Source organism: Vicugna pacos, chromosome 9 (genome assembly GCF_048564905.1).
Source record: "Vicugna pacos chromosome 9, VicPac4, whole genome shotgun sequence".
In the NCBI taxonomy this organism is placed as follows: domain Eukaryota; kingdom Metazoa; phylum Chordata; class Mammalia; order Artiodactyla; family Camelidae; genus Vicugna; species Vicugna pacos.
Window position 1 is genome coordinate 2,119,028 of NC_132995.1, and position 21,340 is coordinate 2,140,367.

Genomic DNA, 21,340 nt, shown 5'->3' on the forward strand with positions numbered 1-21,340 from the left:
TTCTGCATCTTAAAAAGCAGCATTTCACAGCAGTTCCACGCTGAGTGTGGCGGCTGCCGTCCCGTGACCTTCGTCTCCTGTTTTTTGTAGGGTCCATGTTTTAAGAGTGTTTTTTCTTTAATTTTTTAAAATTATTTTGGGGAAAAAAGACCAAAGAAGAACAGTATTTCATGCCATATCAAAATTACATGCAACGAGAATGGCAGTGTCTATAAATAACGTTTTATGGGAGCACAGCCATGCTCCTCATTCAGGTTCTGTCCATGGCGACAAAGGGCAGGGCTGAGTGGCCGTGACACAGGCTGTCTGACCCACGAAGCTGAAGACATTTACTGTCTGGCCCTTTACAGAAAAATGTGTCAACTTCATCCTAGACAAACTGTAAATTTCAGAAAAACAACAGCAACAACAAAAGCCAACCAACGGAAACCCTTGGTACACTTTTACTCAGACTTCAACACACGTGTGTTCCCTTCCAAAGACGTCTGTATTTATACCCATCCTGAACACTCGCCAGCTTTGTGCCTCCATGTCCTCATCTGTAAAATGGGGACAGTGGCGTTTCCAACCTCACTGGGTTGCTGAAAAGATTAATTGTGTGTATATCTGCAAAGCACACGGAACACAGTTTCTCTTGCTCCGTGTGTGTATGAAGAACGCAAGCTATGTGCATATCAGATGTACACAGACATTTAATGTTTAATGTTAGTACATGATACCTTATGCATGCACATCTTAGGAAGTGATTATTTCATACATGAAGTATTTAAAGTGATTTTTTATTATGCACAGTATACAGCCCATTCCTCCAATTTCTTCAAATATTCAATAACCACTGTTTCATAAGCATAACTTAAATTTTTTTAACCATAAAAGTAAAGCACATTATAAATAGAAAAAGCAGAGGGGGGTTTTAGGGCAGTGAAACTAGTCTGCATGATATTATACTGGTGGATGCATGACAGTATGTGTTTGTCAGAATCCATAGAACCGTACACGAGAGTGAACCCTAGTGTAAGCTACAGACTTCAGTTAGTGATGACGTAGCAGTGTTCATGCGTCAGTTGTAACAGATGTACACACCGACGGCAGAGCTGAGTAACAGGGGAACTCTGTGTGTCTACAGTCCTGTGTCTTGGGAGAGCCCCTTCCTTGCTCGCAAGTGGCCATCTTCTCGTGTGTTCTCACCTGGCAGAGAGGAGACGGAGTAAGAGCCGGAGTAAGAGCCGGCTCTCCTCTCTCTTCTTATAAGGGCACTAATCCCAGTCCTGCGGGCTGCACCCTCACGGCCTCATCGCCTCCCAGAGGGCCCACCTCCAAACACCATCCCACTGGCAATCCGGGTTTCAACATATGAATTTGGGGAGGACACAAACCTTCAGCTCATAAAACACACGAATGTTCATAACAACCCTCTCTTCACAGCAGCCAGAAGGTGGAAACAACCCAAATGTCCACTGAGGGATGAACAGATAAACAAAACATGGTCCACCTACCTACTGGATCTAGCAACTATGAAAAGAGACAAAGTAGTGACAGAGGCTAATGAGAACGGGGTCTGTTTTGGGGCTGGGGGATGAAGATGTTCTGGAACCAGGTGCAGGTGACAGGGGTGAGACACTGCACGTGCTAAATGCCAAAGAATCCTGACACTTTTAAATGGCTACTTCTATGCCAGGTGAATTTTATCTCCATTTGATAAATTTAAGTGTGGAAAGATACATTAAAAGCTCTAAAAATAACCACAAAATAGCAGCCTGGATGACAAAAAAAATGTACAAGTGCAGTGACTGTACATATGGAAACTGAATTTAAATATTAAGCCAGCAGCAGCAGCCCCCCCACCCCTGGCTCTCCACGGGGAAGCCAGCGAAGGTAGTTCACACCTTCCCTGCGGTCCAGAGCGATCCCAGCGCTGCATCGTGGTGGGAGGGACCGGCGTTCCGGCCCGGCCACCATGGAGGCTGTTACTCCCCCAGGGCGGTCACAGCCTCAGCGGGTGGGGCCTGCTCCGCCACACACATCAACGCTCCTCCAAACTTTATTTTTGTTGACTTACATTTGTTTACTTAACTTCCCAAGAAATGACTTAAAAAGTAACCGACGTTTTGAAAGCTGTACAGTTGTCCCTTGGTAACTGCAGGCGACTGGTTCCAGGATGCTCCAAGGATACCAAAACCTGAGGATGCGCAAGTCTCCCCTATAAGACGGTGTAGTGCTGGGGGGAGGGCATAGCTCAGTGGTAGAGCTCACGCTTAGCATGCGTAAAAAGTAAAAGTAAAATGGTGTAGTATTTGCATACAACCTACACATCTGCCCCCTTATGCTTTAAATCGTCTCTAGATTGTGCATAATACCTGACACAAGGTTAATCCCATGCACACGGTTGTAAGTACAATGTAAACGCTACACAAATAGTTCCTGGTGTGCGGCAAATTCAAGCTTTGCTTTTAGGAACCTTCTGGAATTTTTTTCCCCAAATACGTTCCATCCGAGTTTGGTTGAATCCAAGGATGCAGAACCCACGGATACAGAGGGTGAGGGCTGACTGTAAGGTGAAAACTACCTTCCAGCCAAACAACGATTTCAAGCTAACGGAGCCCATTTACTGAAGAACGAGGCTTCTCAGAACGTGTACCTCGAACAGCCAAGAAGGATGGTGCTGAGCAGACGTGTGTGCCCTCCCAGCAGGTCAGACGACACAGGGCTCCCAAAACCCTTTCAAAAGGCCCAAAATACCGTTTTACGATATTTATTTATATTTATATTTATTCACGACATTTTGTGACCCAAAGTCACAAAGCCAACAAGTGGGGAAGGCGGGATCGGAACCCGTAGTTTACTTTCGGATCAGCTGCTTGGCACACACACAAATCCTGGACGTGAAAATCCTTTAAAGGCTGTTTTTAGCCACTAACATTCTGAGCGAGGTTTCAGACATTCTCACCAACAGCAGGATGGAGACATCAGAAAAGGTACCTCCGAGACAGGACTGAGGGGAGGCGTGCAATAACCATTGAGCAAAGCTGAGCGTGGGTGCCGGCTGGACGCTGCACACTGCGACCCCGCGGGACGGTGTGCGGGGCAAGGGAAGGAGAGGGCGGGGTCCGACGCACCTGGCGGAAGGCGTGATGCTGTTCAGAGCACATCACCCCAAAACATAGTGACTTAGCAACAGTCATTGGGTACGTCTCGTGGTTTCTGTGAGTCAGGACTTCAGGGAAGGTTCCGTCTGCTGGGTGGTTCTGCCTCAGGGTCTCTCCTACAGTGGCCAGAGTGAGAACCGCGTGTGGCTGAGCAGCAGGGCGCTGGCCACCATCCCTCTGTCTCCACGTGGAACGGGCTGGTTGGGCTTCTCACAACATGGCGGCCTCAGGGCAGCGGGGCATGTGAGGGGTCCTCAGGCCCCCAGGGCAAGGCAGGACGGGGCTGTACTGTCCTTGTGGCCGTGTTCTGCTGGGTGCACACAAGACACCCCTCTGCCCAGGCACGAGGGGAAGAAGAGTGGACTCCCCTTCTCCATGGGGACCTGGCAAGCTCAGAACTTATGAGATGGGAGAGTGTTGGGACCACCTTGGAAAAACACAGCAGCTGCATCTCTGTGTCTGTTGCCCCCACCTGACCGTGCGATGTCCCGAGGCAGGAACTCTCCGCTTTCCTCAGTCTCCCCAGGGCCCACGCAGGCTTGGAACCCTGGAAGTGCTCAGCGTGTGCCAGAGCCCATGCAGGAGCCCAGAGGAGGCTCGCAGGAAGGGTGGGGCTGCTTGCCCCACCCCCCACCCCTGTGGCTTCCCAGGGACGGCGGCACCAGGGGCAGGTGGGGGCAAAGTTCTTGAAACGCGCCAGAGGCTCCTCGAGCCTCCCAGACCCACGTTTAGGAAGGTGTGGCCGTGGTGGGTGGGAAGAGCCAGGGTGGAAGACGACCAGCTCTTCAGGTGAGGTGAGCGCCTCACCGGGTGACCAGCCAGGTGGGACGGTGGGCGTCTGGTTTCTGCACATCACTGATCTGTGAGGGACTGGAGGGACTCGCAGCCCACGTCCCAGGGACAAGTGTTCCGCATCCTCCCCACAGCTTCTCCTGAGAACATGGAGTCAGCCCTGGGCTCCTGTCCAGCTGACCCTCTGGCCACGATGAGTCACCTGCTTCCCGGAGCTCCAGCATTTCGCTGCCCCCCAGCCTCTCCTTGGCCCTCCGCTCCCACTGCCCCGTCCCGACTGGGGCCACCTTCACAGCTGCCCTGGGTCGCGTTCCCCCTTCCCTCAGCCCCTCCTCTGCAGAGGATGGCCCGGTCCAGCGCCGACCCCAGAGCCCTAACCTGCCTATCGCTCGGGCTCCAGACATCTCTCTGGACAGCCATCCCACGGCCTCACTGACCACGGAAGATGACACTTTGCTAGAGCGCATGCTCAGTACCCCTGAGGCCCCGGGTTCAATTCCCAGGCCCTCCACTAAAAAATAAATAAGCCTATTTACCGCCCCTCCCACCACCCAGAATAAAAAGAACTCTGAACAGAGCTTAACTAAAAGGAAAAATGTAAATTAGCACGTACGTTCCCCCTTCAGACCTGCCTTCATCTGGGGTTCTCCTTTTGCGGGGACCCCCGAAGCCCCTGGTTGGCTTTTCCTTGTCACCACCCGCAACACACAGGCTCTCCCAACACCTGCTCTTCCCGCTTTTTGGGTCCTTATCAGACTCTCCTCCACCCACGGCCTAGCTCCGCGCACGCCAGCACACACTGGGGTGTCTGTCCCCGGGCCGACTGCCAGACTGGTTTTTGTTTTCAGAGGACGTTCTGCTCATGTCACTCCTGTGTTCACGTTTCTTTACTGGTCCCCTCCATTGTTCTGCATTTTAAATACATGTATGTGTGTAATGTGAGTGTGCCTGTGTGTATATGTATTTATATGTGTGTGTATACAATGTGTGTGCTATGTATACAAGCATATTTATGTTACATATAGATGTGTATATGTACGTGGATACTGTGTGCTATTTCTGTAATAAATATAGGTATGCACACACACACATAGGAACAACACCAGAAGGACACACACGAAAGAGTAAAACTGCTGGTCTCTGCACGGTAGGATTATGGGCGATTTACACAGTTCCTATTACTTTTCACTTTTCAGCTGTGCTCAGTAAGCAGATCTGTTATCCTCATGATCAGAAATAGGCAATGCTCGTGCTTTCTTAAAAACAGGCACTGACGCACGCAGGCCACCCTGGGGGCCAGCGGCTGATGAAGATGTTTTCCAGACCTTCGGAGTGAACTTTCTGAGCCAAGTTGGCACCTCACCTGTGGAGGAGTCGAGCTCCGCGCTCTGGGCCTCATTAAAATCGCCTTAACAACTCTCGGAGGGACCCTGACAGCAAATGAAGCTGTTTTCTTTCCTGCCTGCTGTAATTACGATCAATTATTCAACCCATCTCAGGGCTGTCAGGAAAACAGCTTCCTTGGAGGCTACAGGGGCCGGAGCGCACTAAAGGGAAAAACAAACCTTGGGCCTCAGGCAAGGGAGGGTTGGGAACAAACAAGTTTGAACGCGTTAGAGGGAATTAAAACTTTGAAATTGCAAGAGGAGAGTTACATCGGGGCTGTCAAGAGGCAGAAGCCACCTGTGAACGCTGAGGCTGCTTGTTTTGTTTTGTTTTGTCATATTTTGTTTTTCCCATTTGTGTGATGAGGGAAGCTGCCGGCTGAGTTTCTTATTCTCCGCGGGCAAAGTTTCCTCCTGGCTGTCAAAGCACTCACTTCTCTCTGCCGCTCCCCTCCCCAGCTTCTCAGCTGGCTTTTGGCCACATGTAAGACTCAAGGTTTACACTCCTAGAATCATAGATCAGGCACAGCTCTGCAGGGGGAGGGTGCAGCTCAGTGGTAAAGTGCATGCCTGGCATGCGTGAGGTCCTGGGTTCAATTCCCTGCACCTTCACTAAAAAAATAAATAGATAAATAGATACAAGGCTGGGTATTATCCTCCCGCCACTAAACAGTCAGTAAAAAGCTTTTTAACCAAAAAGTATCTTTATTTCTTCCAACGACAGTGGAGAAAGCACAATTCTCCCAGCACATTCCCCTGTGTTTTCTCCCCTATCTTGCACACGCACGCACAGATGTGCACACACCTGCACGCACCTGTACTGAACTGAATATGCAAATGTAACCATATCGTACCTGTGGGTAGGTAACCTGCCTTTTTTTCCCCCCAGTTATCAGCTTGTCACAGACATCTTTCCAGAGCAGTAGATAAAGGTCTGTCTTATACCTTTGTTATTGTTGTGTCAAATTCCGGTGTAGAGCACAATTTTTCAGTTATACATGAACATACATATATTCATTGTCACATTTTTTCTCTGTGAGCTACCACAAGATCTTGTATATATTTCCCTGTGCTGTACAGTATAATCTGGTTTATCTATTCTACATATGCCTGTCAGTAGCTACAAATTTTGAGCTCCCGGTCTGTCTTATTCTTTCTCAATGATTACTTATGCTTCTAACCCATGGCTTCACCATGGATTTATCCATTCACTCCTTCAGCGAGTATTTTAAGGGCATGTAACATGTACTGGGTACTGTGCTGGGCGTATGGTTGTAAAGAAAAAGCAAACAGAAGTCAATAAAACTAAGTTAAAGTAATAAAAATAAAACTGAAATAAAAATAAAACTAAATAATAAAAAATTAAAACTAAATAAAAGACATAAAAATGGAACTTACTAAGTAGGCTCTACACTTCGCACTGAAAGAGAAAGTTCACAGACGCACACACAGGGAATCAGAAGCAAAATAAAAAGGGAGAACAAGGATGAGAAAGGTGCCTGTAAAGTAACTGTGATTCAAAAGTGTGTTATTGTACAGATGGCCGACAGGCACATGGAAAGATGCTCAGTATCGCTAATTATCAGAGAATCGCAAGTCGAAACTACCATGAGGTATCACCTCCCACCAGCCAGAATGGCCATCATTCAAAAATCCACAAACGACAAATGCTGGAGAGGCTGTGGAGAAAGGGGAACCCTCCTACACTGCTGCTGGGAATGCAGTTTCGTGCAGCCACTATGGAAAACAGTGTGGAGATTCCTAGGAATAGACTTACCATATGACCCAGGAATACCGCTCCTGGGCATATATCCAGAAGGAACCCTACTTCAGGATGATACCTGCACCCCAATGTTCACAGCAGCACTATTTACAATAGCCTAAATACATGAAGACAGCCTAAATGTCCATCAACAGATGACTGGAAAAAGAAATTGTGGTATATTTATGCAATAGAATACTACTCAGCCATAAAAAAAGAATAAAATAATGCCATTTGCAGCAACACGGATGGACCTAGAGATTGTCATTCTAAGTAAATCAGACAGGGATAGGCAAACACCATATGATATCACTTAGATGTGGAATCTAAAAAAATAGACACATAAACTTATTTACAAAACAGAAATAGACTCACAGACGTAGAAGACAAACTTATGGTTACCAGGGGGAAAAGGGGGGGGAAGGGATAAATCGGGAATTCGAGATTTGTAGATACTAACTATTATATGTAAAATAGATAAACAGTCAGGTCCTACTGTCCAGCACTGGGAACTATATTCAATACCTTATAATGGCATATAATGAAAAAGAATATGAAAAGGAATATATACGTGTATAACTGAATCACTGTGCTGTACACCAGAAACTAACACAACATTGTAAATCGATGGTACTTCAATAAAAAAAAAAGAACAAAAATAGTTATTTGAGCAGTGCTACATCTGTAAATAAATCAATTGAAGAGAATAGAGAGTCTAAAAACACAGCCATGTACACAGGAGAGTTGTATGCATAAGAAAGTCATGTTTTACAACTCAAATGTCCATTAACAGATAAATAGAGAAAGAATAATATGTCTACACATTATTATTATTATTCAGAGAATAATAATCAACGATAAATTAACTATTGAAACAGAAGATAGTAGGGTGAATCTGTAAATCAAAATTACCAGTAGAAAAAGTCACACCCAAGGAGTATATGCTGGCTGTATGATTCTGTTTATTTAAAACTCTAAAAATATGCACTAGTCTATGGTCACCTGGGCAGGGGGAGGAACAGACCACGTGGGCTCAAGTGGAAATTTTGGGGGAGGATAGAAATTACCTCAGTTATGATCATGGTTTCACAGACAACAAAATGCATTAAATCATAAATTGATAATATGTGCAGTTTATTCCATTTCAATTACACCTAAATGAAATTGTAAGAACCGTTTTTAAAAGTCACCTTTTTTTGCACCAAAGGGACACAGTCAGCAGCGTGAAAAGACAAGCTATGGAATGGGAGAAAATACATGCAAATCATATACCTGAAAAGGGGGTTAAAGTCCAGAATATATGAAGAGTTCAACAACAAAAAGCTAAGGACCCAATTAAACACTGGGCAAAGGACTTGACTAGACACTTCTCCAAAGATGGCCAACAAGCACATGAAAAGATGATCAACATCATGAATCCTGTGAATTCAAATCAACACAATGAGGTACACAGGATAAAAAAAACTGGAACCCTTGTGTACCCAGTATATACGGAAAATTATATGGAACTGTGCAGAAAACAGCATGGAAACAGAATCACATATGATCCAGCAATCCCACATCTGGGTATATACCCCAAATAACTGAAAACAGATATTTTTACACCCACAGCAGCATTATTCACAATGCACAAAAGGTGGAGACAACCCACTTTAAAAATGAACACATTTTTCCAAAGAAGACACACAGACGGCCAACAGGCACATGATAAGATGCTCAGCATCGGTACTCACCAGGGAAATGCAAGTCAAACCATGATGAGGTGTCACCACACAGCTGTCAGAATGGCCATCATCAAAAAGTCTGCAAATAAAAGACGGTGGCGAGGACGTGGAGAAAAGGGACTCCTAGCACATTGTTGGTGGGAATGTAAACTGGTGCCGTCATTGGGGAAAACAGTACGGAGAATCCTCAAAAAACTAAAAACAGACTTACCCTATGATCCAGCAATCCCACCCATGGGTATACATCCACAGAAAACAAAAACACGGATTAGGAAAGATTCACACACTCCAATGTTCGTAGCAGCATTATTCACATCGCCAAGACCTGGAAGCAACCCAAGCGTCCATCAACAGACAGATAGATACAGAACATATATGTATGCACACACAGTGGAATATGAGCCATAAAAAAGAATGAAGTTTTGATATTTGCAGCAACATGGATGGACCTAGGGGGTATTACACTTACTGAAATAAGTCATTCAGAGAAGGCGAATGCTGTTGTAACTCATATGTGTAGTTTAAAAGATAAAACAGAACCAGATTCACAGACAGAGAGCAAGCTAGCGGTTGGTCACCCGGGAGACGGGAGACGCGGGGGTCGGGCGAGATGGGGTGGGCGATTAAGAGACAAACTGCTATGTGCAACATGAATACGCTACAGGAATGTCTTGTACAGCACAGGGGACACGGCCAGCCAGTGTTCTGTAATAACTTTACATGGAGTAAAATCTATAAAAATTTTGAGTCACTGTGCTGCACACTTGAAACTAGTACAATATTGTAAATCAACTATACCTCAATAAAATTTTTTAAAATATGTAAAATGATCATTTTTGTCTCATTTAAAACTACATGGTAGGGAGGAGGGCATAGCTCAGTGGTAGAGCGCATGCTTAGCATGCACGAGGTCCTGGGTTCAATCCCCGGCACCCTCATTAAAAAAAAAATAATAATAATAATAATAAATAAATAAACCTATTTACCTCCCCCAAAAAGCTAAAAATAAATACATAAGCCTGACTACCTCCCCTGCAAAAAAAAACTGCATAAAAAATAAAACAGATTATAATCTAATTAGAAGATTATCATATAGTAAGCACAATTTTATCTCTATGCAATACTTCGGGGTTAGTAATAATGACTCGTATAATGATAAAATATTTCATGATGAAATTTAAATATACCGTTCTGGTTAAAGAACAAAATGGCAGGTCATGTAAACTACCATACGAAGCATCAGATTCATCCTCACACTAACAGCAGAAAAATTTATTTTTTTTAACAGATACTCATTCCTTGGGATATCCGTTAGAAAAACCTTTCCCCATTTGATGCACTGGTCATTTTATTTTATTTATTTATTTTTTTATTGAAGTACAGTTGGCTTACAATACTACATTAGCTTCAGGTGTACAACATAATAATTAGATTTTTTACAGAATGTACTCCTTACACCGTTACTATAAAATATTGACTATTTTCCCTGTGCTGTCCATTACGTCGCTGGAACTATTTTGTGCCTCGTAGTTTGCACCAATTAAATCTATCTTGCCCCTCCCTCTTCCTTCTCCCCACTAGTTACCACTAGCTTGTCCTGTGTATCTGTGAGACTCTTTCTGTTTTGCTACGTTTGTTCCTTTGTTTTACTTTCTAGATTCCATTCATTATTTTGACATTTTATTTTTACTATTTTTATACAGATTTTAAAGGTCACACTTCATTTACAGTTATTACAAAATACTAACTATATTCCCTGTGTTGTGCACTACATCCTTGTGGCCTGTCTTACACCCACTCCCTCACCTCTATATTGCCTCTCCCCCTCTCCCCACTGGTAACCCCTGGTTTGTTCTCTATATCTGTGAGTCTGCTTCTTTTTTTTCTCGTATCCAGTAGTTTGTTGTAGTTTTTAGATTCCACATATAAGTGATACCATACAGCGTTTGTCTTTGGCTTATTTCACGTAGCAAAGTGCCCTTCAAATCCATCCATGTTGCTACAAATGCACATTTTCTTTCTTTTTTATGGCTGAGTAGTATTCCACTGTGTGTGTGTGTTTTGTGTGTATCACATCTTCTTCATCTGTTTGTCTGTTGATGGATACTTGGATTGCTTCCATATCTTGGCAATTGTAAATAATGCTGCTGTGAACATTGGGGTGCTAGATCTTTCTGAAACAGTGTTCTTGGGGGTTTTTTGTAGACATATCCAGGAGTGGAAGATTCCATTGTTTTTTATTTTTATTTTTTAATTTTATTTTTTGATTTACGATGTTGTGTTAGTTTCTGGTATACAGCATAATGATTCAGTTATACATATATATATATTCATTTTCATTACAGGTTATTATATTGGTTATTTTATTTCATTTTATTTTATGGGAACAGCTTCATTTTGTCTTGTGCCATCTCTACAATTAACAGACCACTTCATTGTTTTGGGGTTTTTTTTTCATTTGTTTGTTTGTTTGTTTGTTTACATTGGTTATTTTAAATGTTGGTAGCAGAACTACCTAGACACACCTGTTAGAGGAAGCTCTTTGCTGCGGTCTACTGGACATTTGTCATAATAACTACTACACAAATCAGCTCTAAAATCGTTACAATTTTACAATTTTAAATGTTTGAAATAACCAAGGTATATGTGATGCCAGTGGCTCCAGCTTAGGCACCGCCACCTTGTTCTGTGAAAAAAAAAATCCGAACCAGCAAAGAAATGCAGAAGCCCTGATTGTTCCAATCCTCACTCACTCATCAAACCTTGAACTCCGCCCTGTAAGAAATGGTTCTCTTAGTGTCAATGATGCAAGATAATTTCTCACCAAACCAAAACATATTAACTTCAAAAACATATGACTACTGTATAAGGAAATGTAAGACAAGATTTAGTACTCCCCTAGCTCTGACAGGCAAATTTTTAGGCATATTATTTGCTATTCAACACTTGATAAACTTTAGTTCTTGAGCATTTATTATTGTATGTCCAAAACTGTCATAGGCCTTTCTACATTTGGGGGGTTTGGGGGGTGATTAGGTTTGTTTGTTTGTTTTTAACAGAGGTACTGGGGATTGAACCCTGGATCTCCTGCATGCTAAGCACACACTCTACCACTGAACTATAGTGTCCCCCTGTCATGGGCCTTTTGAAGCTTGAAGTAAGATAGAAAAGTTTATTTTGTCCCCCAAAATAGTTACAATAAAATATCTTCCAGGATGTTCCACAGGAAAAAAAAGAAAACTCACCATGAGATTTCACTTTGCTAACCTTCCAACAATTACAATTTTAAACCTCAGGTCCTCCTTCTCGTGACAACCCACTCCTGCCCCGCCAGTTTGCATCTTGGCAACACACGGATTGGGTGGAGGTAACCTTTCCAATGTTCACTAGTGTACACTGATTGCCACTGAGACGTCCATCTTTCTGGAAGCTTCCCAGGGGCTCCAGGACTTAACTCTGTGCACAGGGTTCTTTTTGAGTTCCCCTACAGCCCCAGGCCATCTTCCAGCCTTTCCAAGTGAGCTGCCTTCCCAGGACAGATTTCTGTCTCAGTCCCCTTCCCCCCCACCCTTCCCTCTCTTCTGGTCTGTCCCTTTCTCGTCTCTTGTCCTCTCCTCACGATCTGTCCAGAAGGACCTTTTATTTGGAGCATGCGCAAGTCTTGCGGCGCCCACTGCATTTCCAAGAAATGTTGCGTACATTTTCTGTTATCTAAAGCGCATTTCTGAGCCTGTGGCATTTGAAATGTCAACAGGACTTGGAAAAATGTTTTCTTTCCACCCTAACACACGCTCCCCCGGAGGCAGTGGGCACAAAATTATGACAGCTTGACTGAGGAAGGGAAGGGGGGAGACAATTTAGATTTAATTTATTGATTAATGTCTGAAAATTCTATCCCCCTAGACTATGCATTGTGTGATCCTGTTTTTGGAAAAGAAAAAGCGAGAAAATGGTGAGTAGAGAAATGGATACAAAGCAAACAAAGAGGCAGTAGCACCCACAGCCACCAAGGGGATGGCGGTATTGTGACCTACTTGCCATGGATAGAATATAACGCAGGGATGAAAATGAATAAACTACAGTGATCCTTAAAAACCTGGACGGATTTTAGTAACAAAGTAGAGGTAAACAGCAAATCCAAGAAGATTAAGCTCAGTATGTTACTCTTCTGCTAAAAAATAAAAAGGGAGGTGGCACGCTGGGCGGTCCTGAGGGTCTGTCTCGGCCTCCACGGCGTTTGGACAGAGCAGACCAGGGACGCCCCCCTCCGGCCTCCCGCGCCCTCCCCGCTTCCTTCCGCTCGCAGCTTTGGACCCAGCCTCCCGGCATCACGGCCTCCGGGACCAGCAACACCGCTCCGGGCTTAGCTCCTTACGGCCGCCCAGCCGTGCGCTCCGGGGAGCATCACGGCGACTCCCCGGGGGGGCGCCGTCCCCGCGAATCGGCGCAGGAGGCGCGCCCGGGCGCCGAGCTGCGCTGAAGACGGAGGAGCAGCGGGCGGCGGCCCCCCTCCCAGGACGCGGGGTTGGGGCGGGGGGTGGGGGCACCCGGGCGCTACGGGGGCCCCGGGGCGCGGGGAGCCCCGAGCCAGGCCCTTCGCGGTCCGCACGCCCTGCGCTCCGCCCGCGCAGACCCCGCCCCGCCGTGACTTCCCGGAGACGCGCGTCCTCGGTGAGCAGGTGCCGCGCATCAGGGGCGGGCGGCCCCGGGCTGCGCGGCGGGGTGTCTCCCCCGAAGGCTCAGAACCGCCGCGAGCCTCCGGAGCCCAGCGGGCTGGGAGGGGCCCCGGTGTCAGGGCTCCTGCCTGGAGCCTCTGGGCAGCTCTGTGACCACCCCGGAGCCCCTCCCGAGCCTTCGACCAAATGGAAACAACAAAGATGTTTGCATCAATCAGTCAATCAATCAATCAAAAGAGCAAAAACGAAATAACATATTCTTAGGCATACACGCACATATAATAATATTATTTTCTCAAGTAGAGGAATGATGAACTTACAATTTGTGCCGGTGGTTCCTCCAGGTGAGGAGGCTGGCGGCTGTGTCCCCAGGGAACTGCCTACTTAGGTGTGTATTATTCCCAATATTCTATTTCCTGGAGCTGATAGAAAGCTCAGAGATTTTTAAAAATATATTTACAGACGCAAATTAGCAAGTACATATATAATTAAATAGAAATATAATTGGACCCGTTATAATACTGCTAATACAATTTTGTGGCTGCAGGCAAAATTAAATAAATTTTTCTAAAAAGGAAATGAAGCATGTTAACAATGACTATCTCTGAGTGTTGAAAGTATGCTTTTAATTTTTTTCCTTTGGGGTGAGTGTATAGTTCAGTGGTAGAGTGCATGCTTAGCATGCAGGAGGCCCTGGGTTCAATCCTCAGTATCTCCATTAAAAAACAAAACAAACTAAAAAAGTAGCCTTGATTTTTTTCTTTTTCTCTGCATTTTATAATTACTGCAGAGTGACTGTGTGCTACTTAATGTTTTTTAAAAATACTCATTCTAACAATCTGATGGGGTTTTTTTACCCACAAAAAAGGCATGCCGCTATTTACAAATCTGGGAGAAAAGGAGCTTGTGAGACAGAGGAGCAGGAAGGAGAGAAAGCAGTTAAAAAGAGGAAGCTCAGACCAGCATGTGACTGAAGCCAAGCCGACAAAGGATTTTGATAGGAACCAACAGGCCAGTTTCAGCAAGGGCTTCTAAAAGTGTGAGGCCGAGGAGGACTGACTAAGAAATGACTGTGGACCCTGACAAGACCAAAGTCACTGTCCACTCTGTTAAGAGCTATTTTAGTGGCAAGTTGCAGAAGCAAGCCGGAAGGGAGGGGTTCAGAAGAGAAGAGGGTGGGAGGTCGGGAGGACAAGGCAGACACCTGTGTTCTTCGTCCTCCTGTTCCCTTTCCATGTTTACATGCGTTGACCACGTACCACTTGGAGGACATTTTTTTTTAATAGATTGGATGAAGGGGACACAAGAGCCCCCTGAACGACTTTTGCAACTTTCTGTGAATCTAATTTATCTTAAAAGTGAGCATTCCCATGGCCACCCGAGAGCTACTAAGTCAAAACCCAAGCATGGCACTCCTTCATTTGGGGCTTCAGAGAGCCTTCAGGGGAAGCTGATGGAGCTAAATTAAAGACTCAGATTGCCTCAGATTGTCTCAGTCGTCCTCTGGTCTAAGGGGAAGCTGTGGTTGTAAAAATCAGAAGATGAAAACACAGGACATAGGGATGGTCATGAATTTTATTTTTCGGGTTGTAAACTATACTGCATAGTATTATAACGGTGGACACGGGTATTATACATTTGTACAAATCCAGCAAATGTACATTAACATGAGTGAACATGGATGTGATCTAAAGATTTGGGGTGAAAATGACATGTCAACACCGATTGATTAATTACAGCCAATGCATGATGCTGGTAGGCGTTGTTGCTCACGGAAAACATGTCTTTGGCCGAGGGTAAGAGGTACAACAATAGGAAATCTGTCCTAAAATATTATTTTAAAAAAACCCAGCAGACCTTATGACGCAAAAAAAAAAAAAACATCGAATAGGAAAGGAAATCCGCAGCAGCCTCAGTTTCCTGATGAGTGTTGAAAACCAGTGAGACTTGCCCTCGTTGGAAGAGGAACAACACAAAGCAAAAAGTTCTTGACTCTGGAAGCAGAAAACCAAAGTCAATCCGAAAGGCAAGTCATCACTCAGGGACCCTCATCGTCCACGAGGGTGGAGCCCCCATTGTGCTCCAGATCCTCCTGGAGTTCTTAACGTGTCACCCACCATTTGGATCGTGTAGGTGACCGGTCATCCAGAATCTCCTTCTTGGAGCAGAAGGGACGTGGACCTGTGGGCAGAATCATTGGCGAGTCATCCTGAAATGTGTCTTCTGGTGGCGTTTGAAGGTTCCCAGCTGACGGAAGGCGCCGTGACACTCGGGACACACGTAGGGCTTCAGTCCAGAGTGGGTGCGCCGGTGAACGTTGAGGTTCCCCCTGTGGCTGAAGGCTTTGTCGCAGTGCTCACACTGGAAGGGCTTCTCCCTGGTGTGGACCCTCTTGTGAGCACGCAGCGTGGAGTCGTGGGTGAACCTCTTGGGGCAGAGGTCACAGCAGTATGGCTTCTCGCCCGTGTGGACTCGCTGGTGAACTCGCAGGTCTGAAGGCTGCATGAAGCCCTTGGCACAGACGTTGCATCGAAAGGGCCTCTCTCTCGTGTGTGTCCTCTGGTGAAGGGTGAACTGAGATTCATACTGAAACCTTTTCTTGCACACCCTGCATTCATACGGTGTGCGCGCCGGGGCTGCGTCTCCCTCAGGACGGCTGCGCGGCCCCACCGTGCTGGGCGCACGGAAGGAACGGGACCCAAGTTGTCCCGAGACACCTGCTGTGTCCACAGATGGGGCTCCTTCTTGACGCACATCTGGGCGAGTGGGACTGTTGGCCCGTTTTCGCTTATAACGTCCCAGACTCCTCCGAGGGCCTCCTCTGTGTGCACTCCGAGTGGAAACCTCTCCCTCTGGAAGACAGGTGGGAGGCCACATCCCCACTTGAAGATCCATTCCTTCCTGGGCATCCTTCCCGCCCTGTGCCCTCCTGGAATCTGCTGAGAGAGGGGATTCAGCGCACACCATGTACTGAGGAGCGTTTCCTGAGATCCCAAGCTCATTGGAACCAAGCACTGATGTGGGCTGACCACTTCTTATCAAGCAATGAACCTAAGTGTTTGGATTTTGGACAGTCTGGAAAGCAATGCTGGGGAAGGTTGCATGGAAAATCTACGCCCATCCCCTCCTTACGGGATAGTAATGCTGGGTCCATAGTCCTGGGCCCCCACAGGAAGGGAGGCACTCACTCCTCCGAAGTCCAAGTCGCCCTACTCACCAGGACCCTCCTGGAGCTCAGGCTGAGGCTGCAGGGCTCCTGTCTCTTTCCTGTCTTCCACCATGTCCTTCTCCACGTTCTGCTTGGGCGTCAGACCCTCCAGATCACCTGATCCAGGAATGGTCTCTGGCAGGAGAACTTTCTCTTCCTGACAAGGGCCAACCAGAGACAATAAACCCATCTGAATTTAAATTAGTGCATGAAGAGAACGCTGTCTCCTCTTTCCCATCCTGCTCATCCCCCGGATCTGAGACCCCCCCCCCTTTCCTAGGAACTGTTTTGAAGATAAGCCCTGAATTTCTCTGGGTCTTCCCACCACCCTGATACTCATCGCCTGACTCCCAGTTGTCCTTGATCTGTCCCGAACACACCTTTTAGCCAAGTCCAGACATCACAGCTGGCACTCTGAATTCTCTACCCATACGTCACCCAGCCTCTCCCTGCCCCTGACTCGGAATGTAAAGCACTCGGGGTCTAGGTCTGTTAACTCTAGCACTCATGGATGCTTTGGCTGGATTCGTCTTTGTGATGGAGGCTTCCCGGGCATGGCTGAATGACCCTGAGCAGCATCCCTGGTCTCCACTCACTAGAAGTCAGCAGCCCACCCCACCCCCATTCCCATCTGGACAAATCAACTGTCTCCAGACACTCATCAGTGTCTTCTGGGAGACAGAATGGGTTCAGTTAGAAAAGACTCCTTCAGCTGAAGGGACTGACGATCTTCTGAAATCTGAAGTTCCTTTGAGGACAGTGACCACCGGGCACTGAGCCGGGAGTGCATTTACCTGTGGCAAATTGACCTAAGCCCACTGAGACAATTTCATGGCCAAGGGGACAAGGGTGGATGAGTCTTCATTCTTGCCCTGGGACAAAAACGTCAGGGCCTCACACACTCACCGCCCCCTTGACAGTGCCCTGCCTCCTGGCCGCTCCTGCCTCTCTCAGCTTACCTGCTGGCCGTTTTCTGGACGGACGCCATTCATGGGAGACTGGGGCTCCCTGAATAGTTCTCTCTCGTCGTCTGTGTCACTGACCCCGGCTTCAGCCATCTGAACTTCTGGGTCTCGCACAAGAAAGTTCTTACCCCGTATGTGGACTACGGTCTGGGGGTGGGGGTGGGGGAGTCAAACATGACCAGTCTCACTACAAGGACCAGAATGCAGCTCCCAAGCCGTCCGAACTGCATCCGACCCCATAAAAGCGCACTTTGTAAGAACCACTTGTTTAAAGACGCAGCCGGCCCCAAGTTGGGACAGCCAGAAGCGTCTCTCAGCGATGATGCCTGATGCAAACTCACGTCGGGTTGGGAACCACTGGTGAGAATCAGCCCCTCAGGCCCCATCGTGTTCAACCCCCTTTAGCCCGCAGCCCTCGCTTTGCTGAACCAGTCGGGACGGTCCTACTCACCCATTTCTTAGGTTTTCTGTCCTCTCTTAGCAGGTCCTCCAGATCTCTGCAAGTCTCCACGCCAGTCTCCCTGGCCAAGACCTGGCAGCCCAGGGGCATGCAGGTCATGAACTGCTCCAGCACCAGCTTGTCCATAATCTGCTCCTTGGTGTGGAGATCCGGCCTCAGCCACAGACGGCACAGCTCACGGAGTCTCCTCAGGTCCTGGATGGGGTCGGACTCCTCTGAGCCACTAAATGTTCTGAAGCTAACATGCCACTTTTCAGGGTCGCGGTCCGGCTCTTCTGTAAGTGTGCCCTGGGACGGCACGGACGCTGGCGACTCTGATCCAGGGCAGTCTGGGAGCTTTCCGTGACCCCGGAAAAATGTCTCTTCCTCCACCATAGTGATGGGAGAAATTTCCATGGGACTCTGAGCAGACGCTTCCAGGCGCCGGCGCCTTATCGACACCTTTTGAAAGGGCTTTCCTCTGTCTTCCTCAGCGATGGACTCACTGTTCAGAAGTCTGGGGCAGAACAGGAATGAACCACGTGAGTTTAGTCTTCATGCATCCTTCCCTGTCCCCTGCACCCCTCATCCCAGTACTGGACGCACTCCCCATCTGGCTCAGTATTTCCTAAGGGAGACGTTAATCTACTGTGTTATTTTTCAGACATCCACCTTCACAGGAAAAGGAAAAGGAGGTGGAAAGGTCTGAATGTCCCCTTAAATTCTGATTCCTACATGCACAAGTGTGGGAGTCAGTTTTCTCATCTATAAACCGGAAAGCATTTTCTCTACTGTACTTTCAAGAGATTCACTATGTGTGACGCTCCTCCAATCAGTTTTAACTGTAATGTTGGTGTTTATGTCGTCAGTCAAGACAAACTGCAAAGTAAAACTGTGAGTCATGATTCTGCAGCAAAACACATAAAACTAGTTACAACCTGAGAATTGTATGCAGTGGCGCAACACTGGATATATTAACTTAATATTGTCCCCCGAAGTGTTTCCTTGTTCCTTCCTGGGTACTTGTTTGTGCTGGGAAAAGGAGGTCACAAAAGAATTCTACAAGAATTAAGCTCCTCAAAAGATATTTTGTGGTGGTGGTAAAAGAGCACAAAACTCACATTTTCACTCTTTTGTACAGCATGTATTTCCACGCCACCAGGTACACTCCTAGTGTTTTACCACCGTCAACACAGTGTAGCTTCTGTATCTTTTTCAGTCCCCTAGGGGAAACCCCACACCAGCAGTCATTTCCCATCTTCTGGCCACTCCCAACCCCACCCCATCCCCACCTTTGGTAATCCATTCATCTACTTTCTGTCTCTGTGGATTACATATACTCAACCTCATCCCAGAAAATGCATTCAAAATCCAAAGCACTTTGCAATATTCAGAAATCAGGACTTTAAAAGAGAAGATTTTTATAAGATCCTACTCCTAGCTTCCACGGGCAAGACCCACTTTATGAAGGTCTCCTGATATCCAATTTCTCCCGAGGACAACGGTCTTGGAAAAAAAAAACGCAGCCCAGGGGGTTGGGGGTACAGCTCAGTGGTAGAGGCTGTGCTTAGCACGCTCGAGGTCCTGGGTTCCATCCCCAGTCCTTCCATTTAAAAAAAAATGCAGCCCACCTTTCCTCTTGCTGCAGGCTGGAATCATCCTGCAAGTCTAGAAAGAGAACACCAAGCTGGGGTGACCCTTTTGGGCAAGGTCACTGGAGAGCCAGAAGAATGGAGACCCTGGGAGAGGGGGCGGTCCCCCAGAGCTTCCTGTGTCTGCAGGGCGGGAAGGCACGGGGGCAAACACAGAGATGTGAGGAAAGACAGCCTGAGGTCCTGAAATCCTGCGAAATCAAAGCAGCCTCATGTTCCTGGAAACGTGGGAGAAGGCAGGGATTCCGCTGGGAATGTGTAATCAGTTTGGGTTCTTTTCACATCATAGCAATAAGCAGACCCATAGGAGGAAGAATTCAGAGCAGGGCACACAATCTTTCTGCCTCGGGTGGCGGGGGGCAGCCCAGCTGGGTGGGAGCCACGGGGCGCCAGGTGCAGAAACCTGGGCTCTGATTCTGACGGGACCAGGAGGTGGCTGTCAGGTCCTGTCTTCAAAGTCCAGTTTTACCCTGCGGATAGTCCAAAGCCCACAGGTGCTTTTTAAGCAAGAGTGGGACGCATATGGTCAGGACTCTCCTCAAAATCTAAACTCTATTCAGAAGAATTCCAAGGTAGCCTGTTTGCTTAAAACCCATCGTGGTCTACCTTTTCTTATCCCAGACCGTTTAAGGAAGCTGATCTTAGCTCACTGTTCTTTGCAGTCAAGGCTCTACCCCGTCTTTAGCTGCGGTATCTCTGAGGAAATGATTTAGCCACCTCTCCATAAAGTGGGGACGATAAAAGTCACCACCGAAGTGGAGGATCAGTGAAGAGGAGGCGGATGGCACGGCCAGCACACTGTCACTGGCTGTGGATGTTGAGGCTCACAGCAGCGGTTCTCGGGGAGGGTGTGGCTCAGTGGTGGAGTGCAAGCTTAGCATGCACAAGGTCCTGAATTCAATCCCCAGTCCCTCCTCCAAAAAAAAAAAAAAAAGAAGTAAACCTAGTTACTTGCCCCCAAAAGAACTAAAAAAAAAAGCAGTGGTTCTCGATGGGGGTGGTTTTTGCCACCCTGTCCCCTACCACCCGGGGACATTTGCCAATGCCCATGGAGACATTTTTGGTGGTCACACCCTGGGCAAGGGGGAGGTGGGGCGGAGCGGAGGGGGACACTGCCAAACATCCTGCAAAGTCAAAGAGGGACAGCCCTCTCCTCCCTGCAAACAACAAAAATCATCCTCCTAAAATGTCCATAGGTCCGCAGTTCAGAAACCCTTGTTTAAACAAATGAACCACCCACAGCATGAGTGTGGAAACACTGCTCTCAGTTCACAGAAGGTCTCAGCAGCCAAGTGTAGTCAATACGGGGTTCAGGGGAGATCCGTCGTTTTCACAGGGTCTCCGAGCAAATGCCCGGTGGATAGAAAGCCAAAGATTTTTTAAAACAAACCTCAGTCTGCCTAATTTTCAATTGCAGTCAGGACCCATTCTTGCCCATGACTTACCTCCTTCGAGTCCTCTTGTCTTCAGCCTCCTGGAGTCTGGGACTGGCTCTCAATCTGTGCCTGGAGCTCACAGGCCTCTATTTATACAGAGAAATCCCAGGTATGCAGGCAGCCCAGGGACTGGAGCGATTGGTTGAAGACCATGA

At 47.1% G+C, this 21,340-nt stretch overlaps 1 protein-coding gene across 1 annotated transcript; it reads right to left on the reverse strand.

Moving 5' to 3' along the window:
- Nucleotides 1–15,678: 15,678 nt before the first annotated feature.
- LOC102541433 (zinc finger and SCAN domain-containing protein 5C-like) lies at nt 15,679–18,493 on the reverse strand. The gene is made up of 4 exons (XM_031682148.2): nt 18,110–18,493; nt 17,653–17,805; nt 16,703–16,850; nt 15,679–16,337 (listed from the first exon to the last, which is right to left on the reverse strand). The coding sequence occupies exons 1-4, from the start codon at nt 18,491–18,493 to the stop codon at nt 15,679–15,681; spliced, it is 1,344 nt and encodes a 447-aa protein (XP_031538008.2).
- Nucleotides 18,494–21,340: the final 2,847 nt, after the last annotated feature.